At 39.8% G+C, this 15,315-nt stretch overlaps 2 protein-coding genes across 7 annotated transcripts in view; one reads left to right on the plus strand and one right to left on the minus strand.

The window, feature by feature from the left end:
- LOC121289283 (AP-1 complex subunit mu-1-like) overlaps positions 1-4,001 on the plus strand; it is a 54,932-nt gene extending 50,931 nt beyond the window's left edge. The window contains exons 10-12 of the mRNA XM_041208576.1: positions 792-917; positions 2,521-2,596; positions 3,982-4,001. Of these exons, the coding sequence (XP_041064510.1) occupies positions 792-917; positions 2,521-2,596; positions 3,982-4,001 (222 nt within the window). The remainder of the gene's footprint in view (positions 1-791; positions 918-2,520; positions 2,597-3,981) is intronic.
- Positions 4,002-8,214: 4,213 nt separating this feature from the next.
- Positions 8,215-15,315, minus strand: part of LOC121289388 (fizzy-related protein homolog) — a 60,598-nt gene continuing 53,497 nt past the window's right edge. For all 6 annotated transcript variants that reach the window (XM_041208777.1, XM_041208778.1, XM_041208773.1 and 3 more), the window contains 3 exons: positions 15,179-15,283; positions 12,210-12,302; positions 8,215-8,868 (listed from right to left, as the gene is read on the minus strand). In XM_041208777.1, the coding sequence (XP_041064711.1) occupies positions 8,827-8,868; positions 12,210-12,302; positions 15,179-15,283 (240 nt within the window). In that variant the 3' untranslated portion in view covers positions 8,215-8,826. The remainder of the gene's footprint in view (positions 8,869-12,209; positions 12,303-15,178; positions 15,284-15,315) is intronic.

The following is a 15,315-nucleotide window of genomic DNA, read 5'->3' on the forward strand; positions in this document are numbered from 1 at the left end:
TTCAACTATGGCTCAACTATCTGCTGCTGAAAGCTTTACCTGTGCCTTTTGTTTCCTCTACAACCACTCTCTGACTCCCACTCACCAAAACTCTGCTTTTTTTATGGGATGTGGGCCTCACTGGCTAGGCCAGTATTTATTGCTCATTCCTAATTGCCCTTGGGGCATTTAAGAGTCGCTCACATTGCTGTGGGTCTGGAGTCATGTAGGCCAGGCCAGGTGAGGACAGCAGATTTCCTTCCCTAGAGGACACTAGTAAACCAGATGGGTTTTTTTACAACAACCTGCAATGGTTTCATGGTCATCATTTGACTTTTAATTCCAGATTGTTGTTGAATTCAAATCTCACCATCTGCCATGGTGAGATTCAAACCCGGGTCCCTAGAGCATTACCCTGGGTCTCTGGAATACTAGTCCAGTGACAATACCACCTCACCTGAGGGCTGCTCATATCTTAACTTATATGAAGTCTTGTCCACCAATCGCCCTTGTGCTTGCTGACCTACAATGGTCCAACAACACCTCCATTTTAAAATCCTGATCCTTGTTTTCAAATCCCTGCATGACTTTTCCCTTCCCTATCTCTGTAGCCTCCTCCAGCCCTACAGGCCACCAAGATCTCGCTGCTCTTCCAATTCTGTTATCTCATACATCCCCGATTTTAATTGCTCCACAATTGTGCTGTGCAATTCAAAATCAAGTCCTTTAGATTCTGGATTCTCTCTTTAATTAGAATATTTTCTACAATTTTTAGCGATGAATAATGTATTATCATTGCATAATTTCTTAAGGGAGGGAAAGAATTTACAATGAAGGCACATCTGGGACTGCCAAGTGTGGAGGCGGAGGAACCTGAAGCAAAACCTCCAATCAGAGTGAAGTTCAAACTCCAAAGCCTGGCAGCATCAGGATTGCAGGTACAGTTTGTTCCTACCTAACCACAGACCAGTCTGAGATTTTTACAGTTCTTTTCCCCCTCAGAGTACTGGGAGTGATGATATGGATTTAATTAATGCTCATTTAATGTCTTTATAAAAAGAGCTGAATGAGTATCTGAGTTCAAATGGCATTGGTGAAAGTACCAATAGAAGTGGTCAAATGTTTTTGCAAAGTGACGCATTCTAGGCTTTGGGACCATGGAAATGCTAAAACAAAGAAGCATACCAAACGAGGATGTGTAATGTACATTGTAACTAACATTACATGCTTCAGAGTCCTGCTCAATTTATCTTGGAGGTGGAGATTGAGGGAGGAACTGAGAAAGAGGCAAAATATTGCAGAACCTTTCCACAGTTTTGTTGAATGATGTCCATGACAGCACAACTTAGATCATTGGAAGCTGAAATCTTGATGGGCTAAGTAGTCTCCACACCCTCATGCTTTCCTAGGTTTTACAACAATCACAGAAACTTGCATTTATGTATATCACCTCAGTAATTTAGGCAAATGAGGTGTGGCAGAATTTAAAGATGATGATGGGGATCTTAAAATTGTCATACTAGAGTATTAGGAGCCAGTGGAGCTGTGTGAGGATGACAGTAATGGGCAAGTGAGGTTTTGAGTAGTATAGGACTTAGAAGGCAGCTCCAGTACAGTGGATTAGCTGACAAATTTCCAGAGTGGAAATGAGGGGGCCAATGAAAAGTTGATCTTTGAGGTAATGAAAGTGTGGATGAGGTTTTATGCAATTAAAGAGAATAGGGAATGGTGGAAGCAAACACTATTTTGGTGGTGGATGAACATAGCTTGATATACCAGACATGAAATAGAAAGCTTACTTTACAGAGCACATCTGCCTTTCTGTTACATTTTTGTGCGTTTAGTTGGACCATAGTTATGCAAAAGCCATTGTCTTATTCCAGTGCAATATACTGTAGGGTCCCTGGCACTTGGTGTGAAGCCAAATTACTTCAGATCTCTCATGAACCAAATTCTGTCTTCAAAAAGATGACTCACAGCTTGTAGAGTTTGAGGTTTAGCTTAAAATTCAGACCACCTGTGTCCTATTTAAAGTCAAAGTAGGGAGCCAAAGATGAATCCAAGCCCAGTATTGAGTCCATTCTTTATTCAGCTTTGGAATCTGGGTTGGAATCCAGTCCAGATTTAGGGGATGGAAATATTCTTTGTCTCTCTCTCCCAAGTGCTTTTCTCTTTTCATCTTTTGCTTTTTCCTTATTTTTGTTCTCTCTTGCTCACCTTCTCTTTAACTCTCTTCTATCTATATCCCAAGTGAATAAGCTTTGTCAATCTCCCCCCAGCAGAATGAGTGTTTCCAGGAATTAGCAATCTCACTCAGGTCATAACAATGATTGGTGTAAGAAATCATAACATTTCTACTGGTAAAATAGGAGGTGTGGTTCTATGTGACTATGTTCTATATTGGATTTATTTTATAGGAAACTGTTCCCACAAGCGCATGATTTTTCTTTATAACTGCTAACACTGAGATTTTTAATGTTTGTCAAATATTAGATATTATATCAAACAAATGCACAAATAACACAGTTTCATCTTTTATAGATCAAATACGTACGAATAATTGAAAAGTCCACGTACCAGGCAACATCCTGGGTTAGATGCCTAACAAAAAGTGGAGGTAATAATTTATTATATACTTGCAAACATGATCATCTGAGAATGTTTTGTGGCAAGGTTGGAGCTCAGTGCTGAATAACCTGCAATGATGGATATAAATTTAGTGGAAGTGGTGAATTTTTGTTTTAAACTGTATCACTTAGAGGACACCATAAAGATCACGTATGCCCACAGGAAGGTAAATCAGAAGTAAGGAATAGTCCTGACTTTTACACTCTCATTGATCAAGTTGATAGGTGGCTATGCAAGGACCCTATAATTTTTATTTCTCTTTTCAGAAAGCTGTAAATAGGTGCCCAACCCATCCTCAGTCAGAAGAGATGCAGCATGTACTAGACTACAAAAGAGATAAAATAAGTGCCAGGCAATGACTATTTCCAACAAGTGAAAAACTAATCATTTCCCCTTGACATTCAATGGCATTACCATCCCTGAACCCCCACAATCAACAGCTTGGGCATTACCATTGACCAGAAACTGAACTGGATTAGCCACATAAATGCTGTAACCACAAAAGCAAGTCAGAGGCTAGAAATTCTGTGGCGAGTACCTCACCTCCCGACTCCTTATAGCCGATCCACCATCTTCAAGGCACAAGTCAGGAGTGTGATGGAATACTCTCCACTTGTCTGAATGAGTCCAGCTCCAACAACACTCAAGAAGCTTGATACCATCCAGGCCAAAGTAACCTGCTTGATTAGCACCCCATCCACCACCTTATATATTCAGTCCCTCCACCACTGACACACATCGGCACTAGTATTTACCATCTACAAGATGCACTGCAGCAAATCACCAAGGCTCCTTCGACAGCACCTTCCAAACCTGCGACCACTACCACCTAGAAGGACAAAGGCAGCAGATGCATGGGAACACCACCATCTGCAAGTTCCCCTCCAAGCCACGCACCACCCTGCTTTGGAACTATATCATCATTCCTTCACTATCAGTGGGTCATAGTGGAAATCCCTTCCTGACAGCGTACGTGACTGTAGCAGTTCAAGAAGGCAGCTCACGACCACTTCTTGAAGGCAATGAGGGGTGGATAACAAATGCTGACCCAGCCAGTGATGCCCACATCTCATGAAAGAATAAATAAAGTTTTCCTCATGAGGTGAGGATGAGATCTTAAACTGTGTAGCATCTGCCTGTTCAAGTGAACATGAAAGATTTCAAAGCACCTCTCTCCTTCACTCAATGCTAGCAAAACAGATCAATTGGTCAGTTATGTCATTTTTGTTTGTGGAACCATGTTGTATACAAATTGGTTGTTACGCTTGCTTACATAACTGTGACTGTACTTCAAAAGTAATTAACTGGGTGTGAAGCACATTGTGATGTCCTAAGGGTGTGAATGGGACTGCATAATTTCTTCTTTCTCCTTAGATTTCCAAATACGGATTTAAAATGTGCCATTGCTAAATTCCACTTAATGCAGAAGATTGAAAGGATTTTAACACTGAACATCATTTGCAAGAATGCAATGAAAAATTAAATCAGCTGTTATCTGTGTGAAATGAAGGAAACCTTAGTATGTGATTCACCCAGGACTCAAGTGTGCAGTAAATTCACAATTGGAACCAGAACATTTAAAAAAAAATTTTGGACTGAAGATTCAATCAAAGAGTAAGGATAGTCATTTATTTAAAAAAGTCATTGTAAACTTGAATCCTGTTTTATGTCATGTATTTTTGTTTAGAATGAGTGATGTGGATAAAAATTAGAATGAGTTATTAATGCAATTACAGGTAGAGTACCTCAAATCCAGGAATCTCAATGAGAATACTGTCTGATTTTAGAACTACGGGTAGAGCACCTCAAATTCGGCTACATTTTGGGACCAATTGTATGCTGGATTTTGGAACCTGTAGATTTTTGAAAAAATCTGAATCCCTTAACGAATAAGGGACACTTTTTAGAACTCATTCATGGGATGTGGGCTTCGCTGGCTGGGCCAGTATTTATTGCCCATCCCTAGTTGCCCTTGAGAAGGTGGTGGTGAGCTGCCTTTTTGAATTGCTGCAGTCCATGTGCTGTTAGGGACTTCCAGGATTTTGGCCCAGCGACAATAAAGGAACAGCGATATATTTCCAAGTCAGGATGGTGAGCAACTTGGAGGGAAACTTACAGGTGGTGGTGTTTCCATCTATCTGTTGCCCTTGTCATTCTAGATGGTCGTGGGTTTGGAAGGTGCTGTCTAAGGAGCCTTGGTGAATTCCTGCAGTGCATCTTGTAGATGGTACACACTGCTGCTATGGTATGTTGATGGTGGAGGGACTGAATGTTTGTGGATGTGGTGTCCATCAAGCAGACTGCTTTGTCCTGGATGGTGCCAGCCAAGCTTCTTGAGTGTTGTTGGCGCTGCGCTCATCCAGGCAAGTGGGGAGTATTCCATCACACTCCTGACTTGTGCCTTGCAGATGGTGGACCTGCTTGGGGAGTCAGAAGGTGTGTTACTTGTCATAGGATTCATTGCCTCTGACCTCTTATAGCCACAGTATTTATATGGCTAGTTCAGTTTCTGGTCAATGGTGGACTAGCCACGTGATCTCTTTTCTACCTGGGCAGGGTGGGGTCAGGGTTCACGGGAAAAATGTCCGGTTTTTGAACACTGCTGGGTTCTGGGTAGCCAGCTTTGAGGTACTCTAGCTGTAGTTCTAAAATCAGACAGTATTCTCATCTGCACAATATTTAATTCTATTAGGTTACTGGCACATCATTCAGGTGGTTGTTACTTGCAGTAAGAAGATGTCATTAAACATACACAAACACTGCAAGGTGGTATGTTTCTGTTGTGTTGGCTGCTTTGGTAAAGGGTTGTCTGGCATTTTATTGTATTTCTAATTCTTTCACCAGTCTATGTGCTTTCCTGATTTGGCAGGTGCTTTTTTTTTTTTTACCTTGGGTGCATAGCAGACAGCATTGGGAGGGGCGCAGCAAGAAGTAGGGCCCCTGTTTGAGGAGGATGTCGTTAAGGTCTAGGTGCAGTAAGTGCAGCTCAGGATGACAGTTTTATTTCCCCGCCATGGCTATGATGCCTTAAAGTGTGGGCAAAGCTCTTGGCAGGAGGAGGAGATGCTGTCAATGGAAGCCAACACTGTAGGCAGGTGCAATGTCTCCTCTTTGTACTCTGCTTCAAAGTAGTACTGTTAACTCCACAAAACCCAAAGCCATTTTTATACTGACATGTTTGTGAACGGTTACATTTGATGGGGTCAGGAAACTTCAGTGATGATTCTGGGAAAGAAATATGGGGTGCTTTAATTAATGATTGATTTTAAGTGAAGAGGAAGATGTAAGGAGTGGTGAGCGTTTTTGGTTTCTTGACATAAAAGGTATTTTGAATCAAGATCTGAATTTGTTTGCCAGCTGTTATGGGGCTTCTTCCTAAGCCATCTCCTCAAACAGTCCCTCACTGGCTGCAGTTCAACGGCTGTGTTGCACAACATACAGTAAATCACAAAAATCTGCACAGCTTTGGCCCTCTGATGCTGAAGGGCATTTCCTGTCATGATGCTGGAAGTCCTGCTGGAAGCATGGCTTTTATGAAAACTCTTGCTGTGTTTGTATGGTACTGAGTGAGGCACTATCAGCAAAAGCAGCAGTTAGTGGCCTCCATCACCAAAGAGACTGTTGGCTATTAACAAATTAGTAGCCCTTTTGCTTCAAGAGAGGTTATTCCTTCCATTAGGAAGGCTAGATGTACTCTAAGGATTCATGTTGCTGGGAAATACTGCTGTAATTCAGAAAAACTTGTGAACGGTTACATTTGATGGGGTCAGGAAACTTCAGTGATGATTCTGGGAGAGAAATAGGGGGTGCTTTAATTAATGATTGATTTTAAGTGAAGAGGAAGATGTAAGGAGTGGTGAGTGTTTTTGGTACTGGACTTCCCCAGGAAAACTTGATGTATGTTTGACTCCACTGAACAAGGTATCCATTAATTGGTGAATACAACAACGCATAATGCACTGAATGTGTTGCAGATGATATTGTACCCCTGGTTTGATCCTGAAGAGGAAAGGTTAAGTAGTGATTACTTTAACTGTGACCAGGGACAAAGTACTGTACTTACAGAAAGATATTTCACTGCACTCCAGGTAACAGAGAGTAAGACAGTCAGATCACCTCCCTCTTGAACTTATAGGAAATTATTGCTTTTTAAGGTTAATTGATGTCTGGCAGGAACGACAGGATAGGTCTCCTCCTCCTGCATTGGATGATCTCTCTGGTATCCAGAGATGCTTGTAGGCTGTTGTCATATTTCTCCACTGGAAAGTGTGGGGCCCATCAGCTTTCTTCTAATATCAGGCTATATATTGTATATTTACTGTAACAGCAAAGTTCAGAAGCTCCAGATATGCCACAGCAATGGAGATTTATTTAGCACCTTTTAATGTAATGAAATGTCCCAAGGTGCTTCAAAGGACCATTACAAAACACAGTATGACATTGACCCACAAGAGGAAATATTGGGCCAGATGATGCAAAGCTTGGACAAAGAAATTGGTTTTAGGGAGTGTCTTAAGGAGCAGATGTGAAGAGTTTGAGAGAGGGAATTCCAAAGCTTGGCACCTAGGTAGTGAAATAATTGGGAATGCACAAAGCCAGAATTAGAGGAACCCTGAAATCTGAGGTTTATGGGGCTGGAGGAGATTAGAGATAGGGAGGAGCAAGGCCATGGAGTGATTTGAAAACAAGGATGAAAATTTTAACTTCAAGGTGTTGCAGGAGCCAATGTAGGGATGATTTGGCGGTGGGGGAGACATGGGTAGAAGTTTTGGGTGACCTCAAATTTATGGAGAGTACACTGGGTTAAACTAGCCAGCAGTGTGTCTGAGCAGTCAAATCTAGAGATAACAAAGGCATGAATGAGGGTTTCAGCAGCCAAAGTTAGGGAACCTTCAGCGATGGCATGAATACAAGGTCAAAAGATCATCTTGGGCTCAAATGTGACACCAAGTTTGTGATTGTTTTCCTGCATGGTATCTGCACTTTACCCATACTCAGAGCTGGTTGCAGTCTAAATGACATTAACATTTCCAGTTAGCTGCTGTAGAATTTTATTAGTGTTAACTGAAGCAAGTACCAACTATATATTTTTTACTATCCAATAGTATGTTAGTTGGTACTTCTCAAAGGTTGGAAGCCCCATTAATAGTGCATTTGTTTCCTCTTATATTTTTGTGTACATAGTGCTAACTACAATGGAGCTACACCAGTTTTTTTAATGAAAAAAACCCAGGAATATTTGGTTAATCAACTTGTCCAATAAAAATGGAAAAGGACAAAATTTGTGTCAAGTTATAGCTAGATGAATTCAGTATGGATCAACCAGAATGTATATGTGGGCTAAAGCAGGAGTTTTTATACAGCAAGTTAACTGTAACTACCTAAGCATTAATAGAAGTTCAGTCCTATATGATGAGGATATTAATGAACTTCTCCAGTAACACAAGACAATCAGAGGGATGCTTGGTTTGTGTACGCAGAGTGGTGAATCACTGAGTATATGAGTGAGGCCACACAGTGATTCAGTTTCAAATGAATTCAGATACAAACTGTTGATTCTACTCAGCAAAGAATCAGTGGGTATTTTATGAATTAACAAAATTAAACTTTCATGTTAAATATTAATTTTAATTATGGATCCCATTTGTAATGACTTTACTCCAAATGAACAAGTTTCATAAATGAAATGTAAATTACAGAAAATTAAATTCTTCAGCCCTGGAAGCAGATACTGTTAAATGATTCCATAGAATGGGGGTGATTAATTTAAAAAAAAAATGTACCTTCCTTTTCAGATCTCCAAGACACACTATATGTAAATATTTTTCATGTTTTTTCCATATAAAAGATGAGAAGGGATTCTGGATCCATTCCCACACTCCCGTTTCCATGCAAGCATTAAGACAGCATCAAAAGGTCATCCTCGGTCCAATAAATAGTTTCTGTACACATTGTACAATAGATACATATAAAGTGAACTCTTTCTCCCTTAACTCCACACTCCTTTCGCATTTCTTTCATCCACCTTGATGTCGAGACGAGTTAATAATGATCCATCAGTCTCCTGTCCAATCAATCAGCCTCAAAACTTAGCAAATGAAAGTGCGTTGACCACTTGAACAAAAACAGTGAAGAGGTTATGTCAGCTCTGATGAACTTTACTGCTGTTTGTGTTGAGGGAATCCGTTTTATAAGGAGTGCTTGTTCTTCCTGACAGTTTTACCGTATCCTTGTAAAAAGATTAAGGACAGATTTGGATTCCTAAAAATGAGAAATTAAACAATTTAACTATGGACTCAGGAGCCCCTGCAAATATATAAAATTACACACATGGCCATGTTAGATTTCTGACATATTGAAACATTAATTTATGAATGTGTTAATTGTAAAGTTGTTCAAATAAGCAGTTTTCAGGAAATCAAACAGTAAAAGTTTTTTTTTATAATTATTTTTACTGTTTTGCTCTTCACAGTACCAAAAATAAACATCTATATGGTGCATTTAGGTCAAAAAATGTCCCAGGGTGCTTCATGGCAGTGTAATGGAGACAAAAATTGGTGTTGAACAAAGATGATAATCAGCAGGGATAACTTAGAACTCTCCTTTGTGACCAAGCATTAATGGAGGAAAAGTGAGGTGGAGGTTAAGGGAGGGGATTTTAGTGTTTATGGCCGACAACAGTAGGGCTAAAGGGTGCACAAGAGTCCAGAGCTGGAGGAATGCAGAGTTCCTAAAGGGTTTTGAAAGCTATGAAGATAGGAAGCGGGCAGGCCTCGAGGGGATTTCATTAGTGTGTAAGGACAGGAAGGTCAGGGGATGATGAGGAAGGGAATTGGGAGTGGAGTCAAGGGAGCAGGAGTTGAATTTCATGGAGCGGGTACGACAGGAAATAGAGAAACTAGAGAAAGACAGATTCAAGGCTAGTTGGGATGGAGTGGTTTGATGGGGAAGGGAGAAATGTGACAGAACCAGCTGAATCGATGGCCTCAATCTTAGTGACACAATCCATGAGTTCCTCATACTTGTAGGAAATTGTGCAAGGTGTAAGAGGAGGCAGGGGTTTAAAAAGACAGTTGCTACTGGATAAAAGAAGCCAAAGCTTATCTTTAATTTCCAGGATAGTCCTGGAATAATGATCAACTTTCTCAGACAAGAAAAGCCTCAATAGTGCTTGACATAATCCAGCCAGATCTTGATGCCAGACAGCTACACCAGCTATATTTCAAGCTAAGGCACAGATTAGCCACAATTAACTGAATGGCAAAACAAACTCACTGGGCTGAATGTCCTACTATAATGCTCTGTTCTTATGAGTGTCACTTTGTCTTTCACGAGATGCTAAACCAAAGTTCTGACGGTCCTTTCAGGTGGATGTCAGAGGTCCCATGGAACTATTCAAAAAGCAAGGCAGTTCTCCTGGTGTGCTGGGCAAAATTTACTCAACGAACATCATCCACACAGATTATCTAGTCATTTATTTCATTGCTGGTAGTGGGACCTTGTTGTACATTTGTTGGCATGTTTTCCTGATAAATGATTACTACTTCTTGCTTGGCTGGGATATCACTAGGGCAAAGAGCAGGTTTATAAGGAGCAGCTCATTCCTCATATAGAACTTTGTCAATGTGACATTGGGCTTTTTGAGGATTAAGAATTTTTCTTTAAAAACATAATGTCCCAGATCTCCCAGACAGTGGACAATAGTGCTCAGATTGCCATTACACTCAAATTCCCCCAACTCTAAGCTGCTTACATTTCTCTGACAATCTGAAAACCAGAAGATTTAGCCCCATGTTTCCTGGGCTTAATCTTGCTTCCGCCAATTGAACTGCTATATTGTGATATCAACAGAAGCCTAGCGAGACTGCTGTCTGTGGCGCTTCTGCCAAATCCAACTACAGAAATGAATATGCTTGTAACTCTCAGAAGATTGATTTTACTATTACATGTGCAAAAATTTAAAAATTACTTTTGAGGAAATTATACACATACTGCACACACAAAACTCTCTCATAATGACACTAGAGAAAAAGTACTGAGCAAACTATTGGGATTAAAGGGTGACAAGTCCCCAGGATCTTAAAGGAAGTGGCAGCAGAGATAGTGGATGCATTGGCTGTAATATTCCAAAATTCCCTAGATTCTGGAAAAGTTCCAGTGGATTGGAAAAATGCTAATATAACGCCCTTATTCAAAAAGGTGGGGAAGAAAGGGGGAGGCAGGAAATAGGAAACTATACCAGTTAGTTTAATGTCTGTCATTGGGAAATTGTTGGAATCCATTATTAAGGTAGTAATGGGGCATTTGGAAAGTCAAAATGCAATCCATCAGAGTCAGCATGGTTTTATGAAGAGTAAGTCATGTTTGACTAATTTGCTAGAGTTCTTTGAAGATGTGACAAGCGAAGTGGATAATGGGGATCCTATAGATGTAGTATATCTGGACTTCCAGAAGACCTTTGATAAGGTACCGCACAAAAGATTAATACACAGGATAAGATCACACGGAGTTACAGGTAATATATTAGCTTGGATAGAGGATTTGCTAACCAACAGAAAGCAGAGAGTCGGGATAAATGGATCTTTTTCTGGATGGCAAGCCACAGGGTTCGGTCCTTGGGTCCTAACTATTTACAATCTAAGTTAATGACTTGGATTCAGGGATAGAAGGTACTATAGCTAAATTTGCAGATGACACCAAAATAGGTGGGAAAGTAAGTAGCAATGAAGAAATAAGAAATTTGGCAGATGGAGTTTAACATGGATAAGTGAGAGGTTATCCATTTTGGTCAGAAGAATAAAAAGGCGGCTTGTTATTTAAATGGAGAGAAACTTCAGAATGCTTCAGAGGGATCTGGGTGTCCTCATGCTTGAATTGCTGAAAGCTAGTATGCAGGTAATGAAGAAGGCAAATGGAATTTTGGCATTTATTGCAAAAGGAATAGAGTATAAAAACAGGGAAGTGTTGTTGCAACTGTATAAGGCATTGGTGAGACCGCACCTGGAGTACTGTGCACAGTTTTGGTCCCCTTACTTGAAGGATGTAGCTGGATTGGAAGCGGTTCACTAGATTGACTCCAGAGATGTGGAGCTTGTCTTGTGAGGAGAAATTGAGCAGTTTAGGCCTATACTCGCTGGAGTTTAGAAGGATGAGAGGAGATCTAATTGAGGTATATAAGATGCTAAAAGGGATAGACAAAGTAGATGTGGAGCAGATGTTTCTTCTTCTGGGGCATTCTAGAATGAGGGGCCATAGTTTTAGGCTAAGGGGTGATAGATTTAAATCCGAGAGGAGGAGGAATTACTTTTCTCAAAGGGTCATGAATCTGTGGAATTCGCTACCTCAGAGTGCAGTGGATGCTGGGACGCTGAATAAATTTAAGGAGTAGATGGACAGATTTTTAATTAGTAATGGGTTGAAAGGTTATGGGGAGAGGGCAGGAAATTGGAGTTGAGGCCGAAATGAGATCAGCCATGATCGTAATGAATGGTGGGGCAGGCTCGAGGGGCTGAATCGCCTACTCCTGCTCCTAGTTCTTATGTAATTGACCATAATGTTTACAAAACAACTCTGTTAGCAAATAGCGTTAAAGAACTTAGTACCTTAGTGGAACGGGTTTTACTGAAAACATTCCAAAATCGCAACGTTTCATCTCCTGCTCCTGTCACAATTGCCTCTCCATCGGGTGATATGGCCTAAAGAGAATGAAATAAAAAAAAATCACAACCTATTAAAGGACAGGATTGTGTGTGGAAGAGAGATATACACATCTTGAGCTCAATGCAGTATTACCATTGCTAACAGATATCAGGAGAGAAACTAGTGACTATTTCAAAACATATTGGGGCTGAAGTTCCCTTCGGCTTCTCACAGTTCACTACTATGACTCTGTCAGGAGACCATCTGAACCCCAAAAGTAAAAGGACAGAAGACCAGTAGATCCCCTTCAGAATTTCAGGGCCATTGTGTATTGGATCTCTCAATCTACTTGATGCTTATTAAAATCAAAAATCGAGTGGTAATTTTAGTTTACAGTATGTTTGGGGCTCATTTGACCAGCTCTTTTCCAGAGCAAAGTAAAACAATGCCTGCTCACATATTCTTCCCCACAGCTCTGATTAAATATTTCATTCTCTCTAAGGTCTCTGCAGAAAGAATTACTTCCTATTGTCTTGATAATTTTAAAGTGGTGACCCATCAAACATTTGACTCCTCATATATTAATTCTATTAGAATCTTAAGAAAATTTAAAAGCCTCTTTATTCTCCTCCTGGCCTCCTCTGATCCCGTGGAAATAGCTTAGTACAAACTTCTCATCCCGACTTTACTCTCGTATATGTCCTTATTTTAAAACCAAAGAATGGCTTTATCCTTTTCCATTGCATGTTCAGGGAATGATGGACTGAACCTCGGGTCTCTCAGCAGTGGAGTTACCCCAGTGTCCTGGCCAATATTTATCCCTTAATCAAAAGCAGATTATTTGGTCATCATCACATTGCTGTTTGTGGGAGTTTCCTGTGAGCAAATTAACTGCGTGTTTCCGACATTACATTTCAAAAATACTACATTGGCTGTAAAGCACTTTGTGACGTCTGGTGGATATGAAAAGCACTAAAATCAACTCTTTCTGGATGATAATGATGGCATCTGTAATAAAACAAAACTTGTATGGAGACAATGCAGTAATTGTATCAATTAAATCTTGGTTTTTATTGCATGTCTATGAAAATTAAAGCTTTTCATTGCGAGATTAATCATGAATATCCTTTTAATCAGCCATCAGTTCTAATGGAGAACAAAAGTGGACCCAGCATTGAACCCTGGGTCACACGACTTCCAGTGCTTTTCCAATTCAAGCAACGTTTATTTACCCTATACTTAGAAATAAAACTGATTTGTCTAGGATGGTTATAAAGGTAGATTAGCTGACATCAGGTTCTCTTTTTTCAATTTGCCATTCAAGAGAATGTATTTTTATTTTCATTTCAAAAGAAAAATGAACACCTGTTTGCAGTTTGAGGCAGTATGGATGGCAAACTTAAAAAAATAAAATAAATTAACATAAGTATCAACAGTTTATGTCCAAATCAGTTACAGTCTCATTGTCTGCTCCTGTCATATTGCTCAATGATTGTGAGAGCCCCCTGCTGGCTGATATGTAGAAAGCCAAATTAAGGGCTCTGCCCTGAAACTCAGCATGTAACACAGTTTTTAGAATTTCCAAAATGAGTTTTGGAGAGAGACCAACTTCAGTAAAAATACAAAGGTAAAGCACAAATGTGTGAAAATGTGACTCTGAAAAGTCCAATGTGAAGTTAAATCCTTCTTTATCATAGCCTATCATATTTACTTTTCTACTTGCATTAGAACATTTTCAAAGGGCCATGGAAAATAGATGTACTTTCAAAAAAATAATTCATGGGATGTGGGCTTCGCTGGCTGGGCCAGCATTTATTGTCCACCCCTAGTTGCAACTTTACTGTCTATTATTGCACATTTTACTAGTGTGCAAATAACATTTCGGTAAAACCCTAAGTAAATCAAGTTGAATTTTTTTTTTGCCTGCAAAAGATGTTCCAATTTCCACCTGACATGACAACATGAACAGGTACATGCACAAATGTGCAAAAGGTTTCCAGTCAAAATCTGAAGACATTTGGGTTCATAAACTGAGAATTGAGACCAGTTGATCTTTGTAAATATAGAATACAGGTACACACACAAACTTTTGAGAAAAGAGGAATAACAGGCAGAAAGAACAACAAAATTACTATTTAATGTTCCTCCCCTTTTACTGCTGTCTCCCTTCAGGAACATGTAAACATTAATCAATCATAATCTGTAAAATTTTGAAGACAATACCCATAGATGCCTTTTAAGGTTTTTCAATTGCAAATAACCACTATAACCTCAGGCGAATAATGCAGATCCAGGCATTATCATTCTTTGATGTTCCTCAATAGGATCAAAATAGGAAGTTACAGCATTCAATCACAAAATATTGCATTTTCCCTGAAATTTTCTGAATTGTCATTCTTAATAAATATAAACACTGAATTTAAAATATTACTTTTTTGCAAAGTAACAAATAATGACTAAAGAATTATGTTTTTAATTCATTCTTGGGATGTAAATATTGTTGGCAAGGCCAGTAATTACTGCTTATCCCTAATTGCCCTTCAGCAGGTGGTGGTGAGTCACCTACAACTGAATGGCATGCTCAGCCATTTCAGAGGGCGTTTAAGAGTCAATCATATCTAGGGTCAGATGTTGGCCAGACCACGTAAGGAGGACAGATTTTCCCTCTCCTAAAAAGGGGATTAGTGAACCAGATTGATTTTTTTTTTCTTTTAAAATGATAATCTGGTACCATTTTTTACCAGATTTATTGAATTTAAGTCCCTCCAGCTGCCCTCATGGGATTCGAATTTATGTCTCCAGAGCATTAATCCAGGCTTCTTGCTTACTAGTCCTGTAATATTGTCGCTATGCTACCATGTCCTGACATATTGAAGAAAGGTATGCATTCCAGTGCCAACCTTACAACCAACCACAAAATCAAATCTCTTACCAGGTAGAGCACTCTATACGAATGCCCCGTCAATTTGGCAACCTGTGTTAAGGATGGGTATTTCCACACTAAAATCTGATTCTGGGAATAACCGTGTGTGCTAACCTGTAAAACAAAGCAAAAGAAAAGTCACAACA

The sequence above is a fragment of the Carcharodon carcharias genome, chromosome 16 (assembly GCF_017639515.1).
Source record: "Carcharodon carcharias isolate sCarCar2 chromosome 16, sCarCar2.pri, whole genome shotgun sequence".
In the NCBI taxonomy this organism is placed as follows: domain Eukaryota; kingdom Metazoa; phylum Chordata; class Chondrichthyes; order Lamniformes; family Lamnidae; genus Carcharodon; species Carcharodon carcharias.